The sequence below is a fragment of the Aotus nancymaae genome, unplaced genomic scaffold (assembly GCF_030222135.1).
Source record: "Aotus nancymaae isolate 86718 unplaced genomic scaffold, 86718_ANA_hifiasm-v0.15.2.pri h1tg000003l, whole genome shotgun sequence".
NCBI classification, from domain to species: domain Eukaryota; kingdom Metazoa; phylum Chordata; class Mammalia; order Primates; family Aotidae; genus Aotus; species Aotus nancymaae.
The window spans coordinates 70,892,238-70,908,172 of NW_026988414.1; the positions used below are offsets into that span (position 1 = coordinate 70,892,238).

At 46.2% G+C, this 15,935-nt stretch overlaps 1 protein-coding gene across 7 annotated transcripts in view; it reads right to left on the minus strand.

Annotated features, from left to right (window-relative positions):
- Positions 1 to 15,935, minus strand: part of CELF6 (CUGBP Elav-like family member 6) — an 84,064-nt gene that overhangs the window by 4,251 nt on the left and 63,878 nt on the right. For 4 of the 7 annotated variants that reach the window (XM_012451277.3, XM_012451276.3, XM_012451275.3 and 1 more), the window contains 6 exons: positions 14,937 to 14,985; positions 1,130 to 1,258; positions 942 to 1,021; positions 634 to 777; positions 382 to 514; positions 141 to 290 (listed from right to left, as the gene is read on the minus strand). In XM_012451277.3, coding sequence (XP_012306700.2) covers positions 141 to 290; positions 382 to 514; positions 634 to 777; positions 942 to 1,021; positions 1,130 to 1,258; positions 14,937 to 14,985 — 685 coding nt within the window. The remainder of the gene's footprint in view (positions 1 to 140; positions 291 to 381; positions 515 to 633; positions 778 to 941; positions 1,022 to 1,129; positions 1,259 to 14,936; positions 14,986 to 15,935) is intronic. The other 3 variants (XM_012451265.2, XM_012451269.2, XM_012451267.3) reach the window with 1 other exon arrangement.

Below are 15,935 nucleotides of genomic sequence, written 5' to 3' on the forward strand. Positions count from 1 at the left end.
TAGAGGGCGGCTGTGAAAGGCAGCAGGGAAGGAGAGGGATCTCTTCCCAGGGAAGCTGGGCCAAACCCCCAATGCTCCCCTACCCCCGCTCCCCACTCCATTTCGGGGGGATTTGGGCGGAGCGCGGAGGGGGAACCCACCTGGGTAAGGGGACAGTCCGTTATTGTAGAGCGTGTCGGAGCCCGGCTGCCCGTTGGTCTGGGGGGTCAGAGGGCCAAATCCATTGATCCCGATGGGCGCCGGTAGACCTGGGAGGGTGCCAGGACCGCTGCCGGGCGGAGAGTTGGCTGCTGATGGCGGAAGAGGTCGGAGAATCAAGCAGCCGCCCCGCCCTGCCCCGCCGGCCCCTCCCAGGCGCGCCCCAGTCCCTGGGCGCGGTACCTGCTGCAGGCAACAGAGGCGCAGCCACCAGGCTGAAGGCTGCCACGTGCTGCATCTGGGCCGCCACTGCCGCCACCGGGCCTAGGCCTGGGCCCTGTGCCGCCGCCAGCAGGGCTGCCTGGTGCTGCAGGATCTTTGCGAGGAAAGATGGGCAGGAGTGGAGGGCCAAGGGGCGGGCAACTGCCCCGGCTCCCAGTCCCAGGCCTGGCCCACCCACCTGCGCGCCCTCGCACGCGGGTGCCCGGGACCTACCGCTGTGGTGTAGGCACTGCAAGCCCCTAGTGGCAGTGGCGCCGGGTGGAAGGCACCCAGCTGGCCGGCCATCTGCTGCATCCGCCGCAGCGCGCGCTCCCGGTCGGTGTCCGCCAGCTTGACCACGAGGCTGGACGAGGCGCCCTAAGCAGGGCAGGGGAGGCCGTGGTGACCGGTTCTGACCCTGGTCCCGGCCCTGATGGCCCTTCCCCATCAACTCCTTTCCCGGGGCACCGAGCGCACGTGGGGAGAAGAAGCCAGTCCCCACCCCAATGGGCTCACCCTCAGCCCGGGGAACCCGCCCTCACCGCCATGGTCCGGCTGCCGTGCAGACCCTGGATGGCCGCCTGAGCTTCCCCTTGACTCCCGAACTTCACAAAGGCACAGCCTGGGGCAGGACAAAGGGAGCGGGTGGCTCAGGCCACAGGGGCCAAAGAGTCATGTGGCCCAGAGTGAGGAAAGGTCACCAGGAAATCCCGTGGTCAGCTCAGGTCACCTTTACTGGTGCCGTCAGGACTCCGCAGGACCGTGCACTCCTCGATGTGGCCGAAGGGCTGGAACAGGCGTCTGACGTCCTCCTCATCCTGCTGCTTGCCCAGCATCCCCACAAACAGCTTTCGGTCCTCTGGGGACAAAGCCAGGAATGACCTGGGGACCCCAAATCTTCCTAGACCCCTGAGAGTAGCCTGAGAAACTTAGGATGGCAGCTCACCAGTCTCACTCTGGGAAGCAGAGGGAGTGAGAAGGCCCTGGGCTTCCGGGGTTGGTTTTCATTGAGGGGCAGGGTCTGGGGAAGGGATCTGAAGAAGGGAACTCAGTTCAGTTTTCCATCAGGAAAACCTGGGTCCTGGGGAAACCCAGAGAGGCTCAGGGCTGCTCTTGCCGAGAGTGATGCAGTCTTGATATCTTTGGCTGGGTAGAACCCTACATGCATTGTTTTACATGTTTGACCTTTTTGTTCTTAGAGTTTGGAAAACGCTGTTTCGGACCAGAATTCTGCAGTATTAAGGAAGGGGAAAAGCCTTTCTATTCAGACTGGATCCAGAGAAGAGAAGGACATCCTTGATGGCCAGCCTGGTAGCACTGGCTAGAACCAATGCCCCTTCCTGCTCAGATCAAGGAGGGTTCTGAATTTAGAAACAGCACAGAAAACAGTCCTCTCATCCTACTGCCTCATCCGCAGCCACTGAGCACTGGCATGATGAATCCTTACCCTCCACCACCCTGTCCCGTCAGCAAGCTTCTAGTGCCCTCTCTGTGTCCTTCCTTCTGATTCCCCTGTCCTCTTGCCCTGATGCCTCCCCAAATGTTCATGCTATGAGAGAACAAGTTCTGCCTGTAGACCTGAATTGCCACCAGAGAACCAGTCTGATCCCTCCCTGTGTCCATCCTTTCTATGGGTGAAAGAAGGTCTTCCTTCCTATGGGAGTGGCAGAGATGCAGGAAAGGGGCTACAAGCTGGGCCTGTGTCCCTCGAAGAAAGCTGGAGAGCTGGGGCTGGAAACTAGCGTTTTGTTGCACATCCAGCAAGTTAGGCCTCGGGAACACTCTCTGGGAGCCTGGGGCAAAGGGGTCCAGCCTGCTGTTAAAGTCTGGCTCTTCTCTGCACCAAGGTAAATATCTGAATTTGGGATGGAGCTTGACCATGTATGGAACAATACAGGTTGGGAGAGAAAGAGTGGGTAGGAAACTAGCTTCTGTCTTCATCTTCAAGATCTTGGAGAGCAGGAAAACCCATCCTAAATGGTTCTACTCCTTGACCAGCTTGGCTAGGCAGATGGAGGATGTGGTCCTTGGATTCTGAGTGCAGGGGAAACAAGGTTAGTCATAGACTGAAGCCTGGGTGATAGTGAAGGAAGAACAGACTGTTCAGAATTGACTGAAGTTAGCAGGGGAGAAATCTCCGACAAGACTATGTGTGTGTCCATATGTCACCTGGGTGGTGTGGGGTTTGGCCTAGGCTGCCTTGGGGATCCTGAGCTGTCTGTCTGTCTGTCGATGCTATGTCTGTGTGGAGGGCAGGAGCTGCAGTTCATAAAGGGCAGGTAGAATGTGTTTTGGCAAAATTCTGCCCTCTGTCCAGAGAGGTACTACCTGACGGTCCTTGGGGAGGGGATGGATAATGAACTTGTGGCTGGAATTCTGACGGAGGAAAGACGGTCTCGCCATTGACTTTCTGTGGTGAGAGTACAAGCCAGTGAGTGTGCTTTGCTTCTGGAGGTGTCAGCCACAGAATAGTGCCCTTGGAACAGATCACTGGTTTCCCAACCTTCTGAAAAATCAGTGGAATACATTATTCTAACAAAAATATTAGGATGAAGCTCAAAATGTAAGAGAAAAGCAGAACTGCTGTGACTGAAGCCAGAAAAGAAGGGGGTGGCGTTTGTCTTGCTTGATCCTCCCCTAACACTCCCTAGAGGGGCTCCAAGGAAAGCCCTTTGAAATTACTGACCTAGAAGACAGAGAACAGAGTTCCAGCATGTGTATGAGGGGGGATCTGAGATCATCCTGTTCAGGAGCCTGAGAAGACAGGAAAGGTCTTTCATGAGTCTCTTGACCAAACTGATGGCTTTGCCTTGACATCAGAGAATGGTCCCCATTTGGCCAGAGAATCAAACTCCAAAAGACCATGTTATTGGTCTAAGTTATGACACTAAAGTATGAGCATTTGACTGCAGAAAGCCTGGGAGAGGCTGGAGAAGTTTCTAGGGCCTCCACGGTCCCAAGGGGGGCTTTGCAATGCCCTCATTTGTAGTGCAGCTGTGTCATTGGGTAGGGTCTGAAAAATGGTGATGGCATCCAGATAAAATGTCATATAACATGGACCAGAATCCAGGTAGCCCTGTGTAGGAAGAGAGACATCACAGGCTGAGATGAAGCCCATAAAACAGAAAAGAGGTTTGGACTGACAGTGGTGATCTGATCCTTCATCTGCTCCGCCTCTTGTTGCTTTTTCAGTTCAAGTTCATGTCATTGCCCATGAAATTTTTGGATCCTCTTTTCCAGTGAGACTCTCACAAGTGAAGAAATTTTGATAGTGTGTGGTGGCTCACACCCACATCTCAGCACTTTAGGTGGGTCGATCACTTGAGGTCAGGAGTTCAAGACCAGCCTAGTCAATATGGTGGAACCCTGTCTCTACTTAAAATATAAAAATATCCCGGTGTGGTAGTGCATACCTGTAATCCCAGCTACTCGGGAGACTGAGGTGGGAAAATGGCTTGAACCCGGGAGGGAGAGGTTGCAGTGAGCTGAGATTGTACCACTGCACTCCAGCCTGGGTGACAGAGTGAGACTCCATCTTTAAAAAATTTTTTTTTCCCATTTCCCTGTCAGGGCACTGACCCTATGATCTGGACTACTGGGATGTACAGAGTTTGAAATGTAAATGAGTATCTACCATGGGCTGGGCTCTAGGCTGCCTGTTTCCCAGGTATCGCCTTGAATCCTGGTGTCCTCTTTCCACTTTACAGGGACCTTGATTGTGTTTGACGGGAGGATGAGCTGGGTCACAGAGGCCATGAGCCTCAGGTGACCAGGAAATGGTGGGATAAGTTTCTTAAAAGACCTGTTCAAAGAGAAGTACATGTCAGACCCCTAAGAGTAGCCCCCTCAAATTCACAGACTTGAAGATTCTAATGACTGATCAATGCCTCCAGAGAGAGATGATGATGGGATATAGCCCAAATAATTCAATTTTCTCTAGGTCAAATTCTATCATTTTGGTAAAAAGCAGATGCTACAAAAGGCAAGTCAGAAATGTCTGAATAAAGGTATCCCATGAGTAGTGGGTAGGATCCTAGAAAGATGGGAATATCAAACATGGAGACTCAACCTTCCAGGAGTGGAAGGAATTAGAAGGCAGCATCAGTATAGTGTTGAGACATATTGGAAAGCCATATGGCTGAATGGTATATCTGCATTTTCCTGTTGGCAACTAATGCTCCTTGATCTCCTATCAAATGCTTTTTTTTTTTTTGAGACGGACTCTTGTTCTGTCGCCCAGGCTGGAGTGCAATGGTACGATCTCGGCTCACTGCAACCTCCTTCTCCCAGGTTCAAGCGATTCTCCTGCCTCAGCCTCCCGAGTAGCTGGTCTCAAACTCCTGACCTCGTGATCCACCCGCCTTGACCTCCCAAAGTGTTGGGATTACAGGCGTGAGCCACCACGCCCAGCCTCAAATGCTTTTTGAATCCAAAACAAGTAGCTTAGGCTCCCAGAGGCCCATCTCCATGAAGCTGCCTTGTGCAGCTGGTCATACAGATCAGGGATTCAAATGCAGCGAATGATGCGGTTGACATTCCAGTAATCATAGCAGAATCAGTCCAGACTATCTTCTTCAGGAAGGGCACCAGGATGCCATTCAAGGAAGAAGCCTCTGCCTCAGTTGTTCCAAAGAAATTCCTGAAGTGTTCAAGTTTCTGGTTTCTAGGCCTTTCACACCAAATCAACTCCATGTTGGTGAAATGTCATGATTTTAAGGACAGTGTAGGAAAAGGTCCAACCTTGGGGTACCAATGACCAAACTCATCCTAAAAATACTGGTCCATTTTTCAGTTTAAATACCAAGCCAGAAAGTCCTGCTGGTGGCAGTAGTTGTATTATAGCAAAGCAACTCTCTCCTGATACACAGTGATGACTGTAGCATAAGAAGCCATGGGGAAAGTGACTGAAGAAAGGAGCCAGGATGAGCAGAGTCTCCTGGCCAGATGTGACAGGCATCAGGAGGGACTTAAATTCCATACATAAAAAAACTGTTAGAACAAATAACCCAATTCAGCAAAGCTGGGAGAAATAAAATTGACACACAAAACTCAGTTGCATTTCTACACACTAGCAATGCATAATCTGAAAATGAAATGAAGTGGAAGCAAAAGCCAGGCACAGTGGTTCACGCCTGTAATCCCTGCATTTTGGGAGGCCGAGGCAGGCAGATCATTAAGGTCAGGAGTTCAAGACCAGCCTGGCCAACATGGTGAAACCCCATCTCTACTAAAAATACAAAAATTAGCCAGGCATGGTGGTGTGTTCCTGTAGTCCCAGCTACTTGGGAGGCTGAGGCAGGAGAATCTCTTGAACCCAGGAGGTCTGGAGGTTGCAGTGAGCCCAGATCATACCACTGCATTCCAGCCTGAGAGACAGAGCAAGACTGTTGAAAAAAAAAAAAAAAAAAAGGCCAGGTGCAGTGGCTCGTGCCTATAATCCCAGCACTTTAGGAGGCCAAGGCAGGAGGATCACTCAAGGTCGAGGGTTCAAGACCAGCTTGCCCAACATGGAGAAACCCCATCTCTACTAAAAATACAAAATTAGTTGGGTGTGGTGGCGCATGCTTGTAATTCCAGCTACTCAGGAGGCTGAGGCAGGAGAATTGCTTGAACCCAGGAGGCGGAGGTTGTGGTGAGCCGAGATCACACCATTGCATTCTCTAGCCCGGGCAACAAAAGCGAAACTCCATCTCAAAAAAAAAGAGAAAGAGAGAGAGGAAAGCAAACAATTCTATTTGCAATAGCATCGAAAAGAATAAAATACTTTGAGGCTGGGCACAGTGGCTCACGCTTGTAAACCCAGCACTTTGGGAGGCCGAGGCGGGCAGATCACCTGAGGTCAGGAGTTTGAGACCTGCTTGGCCAACATGGCAAAATCCCATCTCTACTAAAAATACAAAAATTAGCCATGTGTGAGTGGCAAGCCCCTGTAATCCCAGCTACTTGGGGTGCTGAGGCAGGAGAATCGCTTGAACCAGGAGATGGAGGTTTGCAGTGAGCCAAGATTGAGCCACTGCACTCCAGCCTGGGTGATGGAGTAAGACTGTCTTAAAATACATAAATAAATAATATGATAAAATAAAATATTTGGGAATAAACTTAACCCAGGAGGTGAAAGACTCATACACTGAAAACTACAAAATGTTGCTAAAAACAATTAAGAAGACACAAATAAATGAAAAGAACACCTGTGTTCATGGATTAGAAGACTTAATATTGCTAAGATGTCAATACTACTCAAAGTGGTCTACAGATTTAATGTACTCTCTGCAAACTCCCAATGGCATTTTTTGTAGAAGTAGAAAAATACATCCTAACATGCATATGGATTCTCGAGGGACTCCAAATACCCAGCAATCTTAAAAAAGGAGAACTCTCTTTTTTCAAAACTTATTACAAAGCTACAGTAATCAAAACTACGGTACTAGTATAAAGATAAAGATATAGACCAGTGGAATAGAACAGAAATCCCAGAAATCAACCCTTGTATATATGGTCAAATGATTTTCAACGAGGGAGGCAAGATCATTCAATAAGGCAAGGACAGTCTTTTCAACAAATGGGGTTGGGAAAAATGGATAGCTACATGAATGAAGTTAGATTCTTACCTTATACCATATACACATAACTGAAAATGGATGAGTCCTAAATGTAAGAGCTAAAACAATAGACAGAAAACTGAGGGGAAAAAGACTTCATGACTGGATTTGGCACTGATTTCTTAGATATGACATCAAAAGCACAGGCAACACGAAGTAAAAATAAATAAATTGGGCTGACTACATCAAAATTAAAAACTTTCACAAGGATCCATTGGAGGGCAAAAATTAAAAAGAAAAACTTCTGTGCATCACAGAACACAACCCACAGAATGACAAAGCAACCTATGGAATGGGAGAAAATATTTGCAAACAATATATCTAGGTAAGAGATTAGCATCCAGAATATATAAAGAACTCCTACAACTAAATAGTAACAACAATAACAACAAAACACACCAAACCCTCTATTTAATAATGGGCAAAGGATTGGTATAGATGTTTCTGCAAAGAAGAAATTCAAATGGGCAACAAGCATATGAAAAGATGCTCAAAATGACTAACTGTTAAGGAAATGCAAATCACAACTACAATGAGATATCACCCACCTCACACCGATCAGGATGACTGCTATCAAAGAAACAGAAAACCACAGCGTTGGCGAGGATGTGGAGAAATTGGAACTCTTGCACACTGTTGGTGGGAATGTAAAATAGTGTCGCTGCTATGGAAAACAGTATGGCAGTTACTAAAAAAATTAAAACTAGAATTACCATATGATCTAGCAATACCTTTTCTGGGAATATATCCAAAAACATGGAAAGCAGGGTCTTTTCAAAAATTAATCTTTAATTTTATTTCAATTGACCAATAATAATTGTATATATTTACGGGGTACAGTGTGATGCTTTGATATATGTAGACATTGTGGAATGATTAAATAGAGCTAATTAACATATTCTTCACCTCGCCTACTTACCACTTTTTTATGGTGAAAATGGTTGAACTCTATTAGTAATTTTGAAATGCACATTGCATTATTATTAACTAAAGTCTCCATGCGATGCAACAGATCACTAAAACTTCATCCTTCTGTTTAATTACAACTTTGTATCCTTTGACTAATCTCCCCTTTCTCCATACTGTAACTCCCCACCCCGCCCCTAACTTCTGCCAACCACCATCCTACTCTCTGCTTCTGTAAGTCCCACTTTTTTAGATTCCACACATAAGTGAGATCATCCAGTGTTTGTCTTTCTGTGCCTGGGAAAACAGATCTTGAAGAAATATTTGTACATCCATATTCGTAGCAACATTAGTTACAGTAGCCAAAAGGTGGAAGGTACCCAAATATCTAACAGATGAATGGATAAACAAAATGTGATACATACATACAAAGAACTATTATTCTGCCTTAAAAAGGAAGGAAATTCTGACACATCCTACAACATGGATGAACCGTGAAGATATGCTAAGTGAAATGAGCCAAACTCATAGAAATAAATAGAATGATGGTTGCCAGGCTGAGGGAATGGGGGAAATGGACAGTCATTTAATGGATACAGAGTTTCCGTTTTAGCAAGATGAAAAAGTTCTGAGGATTGGTTACACAATGTGAATGTACTTAGCTCTGGTAACCGCACACCTAAAAGTGTTATGACAATCAGCTTTGGGTGCTCTGCTCTGAGCCAAGCCTAAAGAAAGTGCCTCCCATTACCTTTGGGGGTAGAATGCATTTCAGAAAGTGACAGGTAGTACGATGAAAACTATCCAATCTTAGTTGGAAAATACTTTCTAGAATTAAATTCATCTAAGGATAAATAACAGATATGACTATCAACTGGCTGTGATAGGACAGTTGTTGCTAAGGTCTATTTCTCATTTAGGCCAGAGAATATGTCCCAGTACTATGAAATTCTGAAAATTCTACCTCAAAATTCAACTTTCACTCAAAGATTAGTTGTTAAACACTGAATAAAGTGGAATCCTGGAAAGAACTTGGAAAAGATGGCTCTGCTTTGAACTTGAGAAACATGGCTCTGCATATATGTCTATACTCAAAGTCCAGGCTGACATCTAAGCAAACCCTTGCAAATACAGGCAGAAATTACATAAGCAACGACAGGATAGTGATAGGAGTGTTAATGTGATAACAGATCATTGGTTTTTGAGTTGAACCAAATTGCAAGATCAAAAAAAAAAAAAGAGAGATGCCTCAAAGTATATTTTAAAGTCCTCAGAGAACGTTTTAAGCTTGAATGTTAAAAGAAAGTAACTAGGCTGGGCACGGTGGCTCATATCTGTAATCCCAGTATTTTGAGAGGCCGAGACGGTTGGATCACCTGTGGTCAGGAGTTCGAGACCAGCCTGACCAACATGGTGAAACCCCGTCTCCACTAAATACAAAAAAAAAAAGCCAGGCGTGGTGGTGTGAGCCTGTAATCCCAGCTACTTGGGAGGCTGAGGCAGAAGAATTGCTTGAACCCGAGAGGCAGAGGTTGCACTCCAGCCTGGGCAACAGAGCGAGACTCCAACTTAAAACAAAACAACAATAGCAACAACAAAAATACATGAACTTTGAATTTTTATCCAGACAAACATTTTAATGTTCATCTTCAAATGCATACAAATACTGAGGGATAATTTGTTTTTTTTTTTGAGACAGAGTCTTACTCTGTTGCCCAGGCTGGAGTCCAATGGCATGACCTCGGCTCACTGGGATTACAGGCGTGTGCCACCACGTCTGGTTCATTGTTTTGTATTTTTGGTAGAGACGGGGTTTCCCCATGTTGGAACTCCTGACCTCAAGTGATCTGCCTGCCTCAGCCTCCCAAAGGTGTTAGGATTACAGACGTGAGCCAACACACCCCGCCAATTCCTTCTTTTACTGTCTGCCATAAAGGAGGATTACATTGTGCACACATGAGCTTTTTTTTTTTCTTTTTGAGATGCAATTGCACTCTGTCGCCCAGGCTGGAGTGCAGTGGCACCATATCTGCTCGACGCAACCTCTGCTTCTGCTGGGTTCAAGCGATTCTCCTGCCTCAGCCTCCTGAGTAGCTGGGATTACAGGTGCCCACTGGCACGCCCAGCTAATTTTTGTATTTTTAGTAGAGATGGGTTTCACCATGTTGGCAGGCTGATCCTGAACTCCTGATCCCAAGTGATCTGCCCACCTTGGCCTCCCAAAGTGCTGGGATTACAGGCATGACCCACCACACTCAGCCGAGCTTTTTAACAAAAATAGCTACTTTAGCTTCTGTCACTTAAGTTTTGATGCAACAGTGTAGTAGTATTCTTACTTTTTTTTTTCAGCTCTGTCAGAATTAAGTTTTAAGTATTCTTACTTTTAATCAATAAACATGAGGTTTGTGGTTGAAATAACCAACACACATATTGTATGTTGTATGATTTTTATTTATTTGTCTGTCTATTTATTTATTTATTATTTTTAGAGACAGTGTCTCACTCTATTGCCCAGGCTAGAATGCAGTGGCACCATCGTAGCTCACTGCAGCCTTGAACTCCTGGACTCAAGTGATCCCTGGCCTCAGCCTCCTGAGTAGCTGGGACTACAGGTACATGTCACTACACATTGGTATTTTTATTTTTTGTAGAGACGGGGTCTCACTTTGTTGCCCTGACTGGTCTCAAACTCTTGGCTTCAAATGCTCTTCTCACCTTGACCTCCCAAAGCATTGGGATGACAGGCAAGAACCATCATGCCTGGCCCCTGTCGTATTAATCTTAATAGTTATTGGTAACACTTGTTAATTTGATGCCTAATGACATAATAATATTGCAATACATAAGGATCTTTCTGATGAAAGATGCCAAGGTCCTTTTGTCATGGCCATCCCCTGCAGCCTCGGTGACACTTTTCTCAGAGTACCAGAGGTGCATCTGGGCCTTTGTGGAATATATTATAGCAGCGTTTTAATATATTCCAGTGAGTTTGCATAAATTCTGTAGCTAAATTCCACGCTGTTCCATACTCCACACTCCAGGGCTATATTTTACATCTTGTGGCAGTACACATTGAGCAGTACACTATTAAAGGAAAATGCATCTAACTTTCTAAAATGAAACTATCTCCTAACATACAAACACATCCATTTCTACATTAAATACACACAGTGTCAAAAACTTTTCCCTCAGGGCTGGACATGGTGACTCACGCCTGTAATCCTAGCACTTTGGGAGGCGGAGGCGGGTGGATTTCCTGAGCTCAGGAGTTTGAGACCAGCGTGGACAACACAGTGAAACCCCATCTCTACTAAAATACAAAAATAAAACAAAATAAAATAAAATAAGCCAGGCGTGGCGGTGTGCGCCTGTAATCCCAGCTACTTGGGAGGCTGAGGCAGGAGAACTGCTTGAACCTGGGAGGTAGAGGTTGCAGTGAGCTGAGATCATGCCACTGCACTCCAACCTGGTCAATAGAGCAAGTCTCTGTCTCAAAAAAAAAAAAAAAAAGCAGTTGTGATATATTTGGTAGGATCTCACAGTGCTGGTCTATTTTTAAAAATTGAATTAAAACATATATAAATATATATATATATATCTTTTTTTTTCTTTTTTGAGATAGAGTTTCACTCTTGTTGCCCAGGCTGGAGTGCAATGGCATGATCATAGCTCACTGCAGCCTTGAACTCCTGGCTCAAGTGATCCTCCTGCCTCAGCCTCTTGAGTAGCTGGGAATAAAGATGTATACCATCACACCCAGCTAATTTTTGTATATTTTTTGTAGAGATGAAGTTTTGCTATATTGCCCAGGCTGGTCTCAAACTTGTGAGCTCAAGTCATCCTCCCACCTTGGCCTCCTAAAGGGATTACAGGCATGAGCCACCATGCCCAGCTGTAAATTATCTTATTAAATGATGGGAGTCTCACCCATTTAAGGTTACCTACCTGGGCTCCTGTAGATTTGGGCTGATGATCCCTACCTGATGGGAAGAAAAATCATGTAATAATCCCTTCCATAAGAAAGTGGAAGGTTTTGGAAAAATATATTGGCCTTGATATCCCTTAGATTATGTTTTCATTGACATCAGTATTCTTATCAGATATAGAAATCATTATTAACCAATGGTAAACTAAGCGATTTTATTTCAGGAATAATTTTAGAAGACACAGGCTCACGGGCTTAAATATATCTGGTCAGGTGTGACCATTGACTCTGAAGGCTTATAGAATGTTTGAGGTCACAGAGATAAGACTGAAAAGGGACAAGCTGTTCCACATTGGTGCCAAATGCTACAATTTAAGAGCAGACTCCAATACCATTTTAAAAAGCATTTTAAAGAGCAAAAACCCATACCATTGATTTTCTAAAGCATTAGGTTATGTTAAAAATTCAGCAGAGGGTTGAACCCACTTTAGAAGAGATACATGATAGCCTTGAAGAAAACATATTTTGATTAGTAATGATTATCTAACACAGATCTGTTAGTAGTAAAATACTTATAAATTGTAAAGGCCCAACAGTTCTGCAAGATGGTTCTACATATGCCTTCTCTCTCCTGAATATATAGTAGGGATCAGGGAGGAATTGAGAGATCTGGTCGTCCAAACTTGCAAGAAGGATTATTCATGGATGCATTTGGAGTATATGCTTCTTGAGAGCCACCACTTGTCCAGAAATATCTGTGTAACACAACTGCGAAATTACGAATTCTGCTGCCAGGCAGACCTCTTTTCAGCTAGATTTGCTTTTCCTGCTCTTTTGAACACGTGTATAGGTGGAAGGCCATATGTACAGAATTTGTCAATGATGTGACACCTGCAAGATTTATACAAAAAAGTGGAGAGAAAATTCTACAACTCAAGCCGATGTCACTGCTTGGAGCCCAGGCCACCAGAACACTTCGACCAGGCAGTTGTGTTTGCGGCTGCCCAAACACGGACAAGATGGAGTGGACGCCATACAGCAGGAGTGCCTTAGCACTGTGAACTTAGTTCCTGAACAAGACTCCCAAGTTGCACCGCGTTCTTCGGAGCTCTGGGGCCTGCAGACATGCTCTTCCCTCTGCCCAACATGTTTGCTCCCTCTGTCCTCTTTTCTCTGACTACTTCCTATTCATCCTTGAGATCTCAGCTTAAATGCTACTCCTCTGGGAACCCACTTTGACCTCCCAGACTGGGTTAGGTGCCCCTTGTTTGTGTCCCCACGACTCCCCCGGACTTCCCCTTGAAAGCAGCAATCGCACTGAACTGTGTTCCCTTGTTTACTTGTCCCTATCCCTTCATAGCCTCCATGCTTCATGAGACCAGGTACCAGGTCTGCTTTGCTCACATCTGTATTCCTGATGTGGAGTAAGTTGCTCAGAAGATGTTGGTTGTGTGGTTGAACCTGTCCGCTTTGCAGCTCACTCACATACTCCTGGTTGGATTCTCAGCTATGGGACCGGCTCATGGTTGTGGGCAGGGCTTTAGCAGAGGGCCAACAATGGCCTTGATGCCTAAAGAGTTTCCCAAGAAGCAGAAACTCTGGGGTTACATGAACCTGAGGTTTTGTATGCAGTCTGGAACATTTGAAAAACTCAACTGGAAAGAATAAAAAGCAAAAGGAGGATGTGTGTGGACAGAGGAGGAAACTTGGAAATATCTCTCCAAGACAAGATGGAGTTGATAATGTCTTGACCAGAAGTCCGGAATCAGAGACCAGAGGTCAGAGAATCTAAAAGGATAAAGGAAGTATTTCTTGGAGGAACGAACTCCACAATGGAACCACAAAGCCACCAGAACTCCGTGTGTGGGTTCTCAGACTGAGCATGGAGTCTGAGAGGGGTGCAGAATGAGTAGGAGTCACTGCATGCTTTTATCAATTGGGTTCCATTCTGTTCCTGAACTTGGGCAGCTTCTTTCACCTAGCGAAGCCACGGCTGATCTTAGGTAAGACAGGAAGACAGGAAGCGAGTGTTACGCAAGAGAAAGAGCCAGCAGACATCAGGGAGGGCTATAGGCTGACACCCTGGAATGATCTAAGATCCAAGGGTGAGAAAAACACCAAGAACTGACACCAGAAGCCAGCATTGCCTTTCCAGCTTGGAAGCTGGCCAGAACCCAGCTGGTGGGAAGAAAGCACAGGCTGTCTACCCATCCTATGCGTTTTTGTTTTTTGTTTTTTTTGTTTGTTTGTTTGTTTTGAGACAGTCGCACTCTGTTGCCCAGGCTGGAGTGCAGTGGCATGATTTTGGCTCACTATAACCTCTGCTTCCCTGCCTTAGCCTTAGCCTCCTGAGTAGCTGGGATTACAGGCGCCCAACACCATGCCCGGCTAATTTTTGTATTTGTAGTAGAGAAGGGGTTTCACCATGTTGGTCAGGCTGGTCTCGAACTCCTGGCCTCAAGTGATCCACCCACCTCAGCCTCCCAAAGTGGTGGGATTGCAGGTGTGAGCCACTGCACCTAGTCTACCTCCTGTTCTTAAGGAGCACAGATCTTTCTCTACCAGGAAACAGTATAGCTATCAGAGCTTTCCGTGGTCCTCGGCATAGAGGACTTACTATGGCCCATAAAGTCTGTTGCACCAGCCTTATCTTTTACTATGAACAACTAGGCAATCATAATGAAGGAATAGTCTCAATCTGGAATGGACTGTGTTCTCTGAAATCAGAAGGATCTAGAGAAGGTGAATAATCCCCACCTGATTCTTAAAAATGACAACAATAACAACAAAACCCTGAAAGTTCCATGTGGCAAAATAGGAATGATCTCTCCCCAAGGATAAAGTGGCAAGACCTCCCTTTTTCTATCACTGGCATCTGTTTAGGCCCTTCTTGCCTCTTCTGGGTGTGGGCTCCCCAGAACTCCAGCCCTGCTCAGTCTGAACAGGGATGGCTGAGCTATTTCTGGGGCTTAGCAACTCTGAGCCCCACCTGTCCCCTTCACCCAGGGAGGCTCTCATACTAAGCCATGGGTAGGACTGACTCCAGGTATGGACCCACCCTCCCTTACATGGGTGACAGCCTGAGGTTGGTCAGACAGGGAAGTTACCTCCTCGGCCCTCACTGGCAGCTGGTTTCACTTGGATCGGACGATTCATCTGAAAGACATCGGACCAACACACCCATTCAGCGTGACTGCCTGGTCCTGGAGCCCCCAGCTTCTCCACCCCCGGACTCCTCAGAATCTGAGCCCTAGCCCCTTTGAACTCCACACTTCACCACTCCACACTGGGATTACAGATTTTCTCCAGGATTCCTTCCTTAAACCCAGGAATTTAGAAGGTGCTGAAACTGGCAGGGATGGGTGACAGGAACTCAGTGGCAAGCACAAGGTGGAATGTAGTGGCTAAGGAGATTTTTCTCCCTGGGTCTCTAGGCAGGGTCTATACAAGGCCTGTCCCCTTGGCTCCTGGACTTACTTAAAGGCTTTGCATGAGAGGATTGGGCAGGAGGGGAGAATTGATACTGCAGATTTGTGTTTTACGTCGAAAATTGAGAATATCATGAAATGTGTCATTTAGATAAGAGTCTGGGAATCAGACTCAGTGCTATCTGCCCCCAACTCTGTCATTTAATGGTTGTATGACTTTAAGTAAGCCACCCTTTCTCAGATTCAATTTTTCTTTTTCTACCACATAGCTGAAATTACAGGCACATGCCACTATGCCAGGCTGATTTTTAAATTTTTAGTAGAGACAGGGTTTCTCCATGTTGGCCAGGTTGGTCTTGAACTCCTGACTTCAAGTGATTCGCCTGCCTCGGCCTCCCAAAGTACTGGGATTACAGGCGTGAGTCACCGCACCCGGCAAGATTCAATTTTTCTAATGGGAAAACATTCCCCAAACTGCTGTGTCACCAGAGTCTCCACACTCACCCTCTCCATCCCCTCCCTAGGGTCCCCTTCCCTGAGGATACTGGAATTTTCCAAGGCACCATCCTTGGCCCTTTTTGTCTGGCTCTTCCTACTTTTCTTGGATAGTCTCGTCCACACCCACAGCCTCAGCTCCTCTCCAAACAGGGATGACTCAGAGCTCTGTGTCTCCAGCCT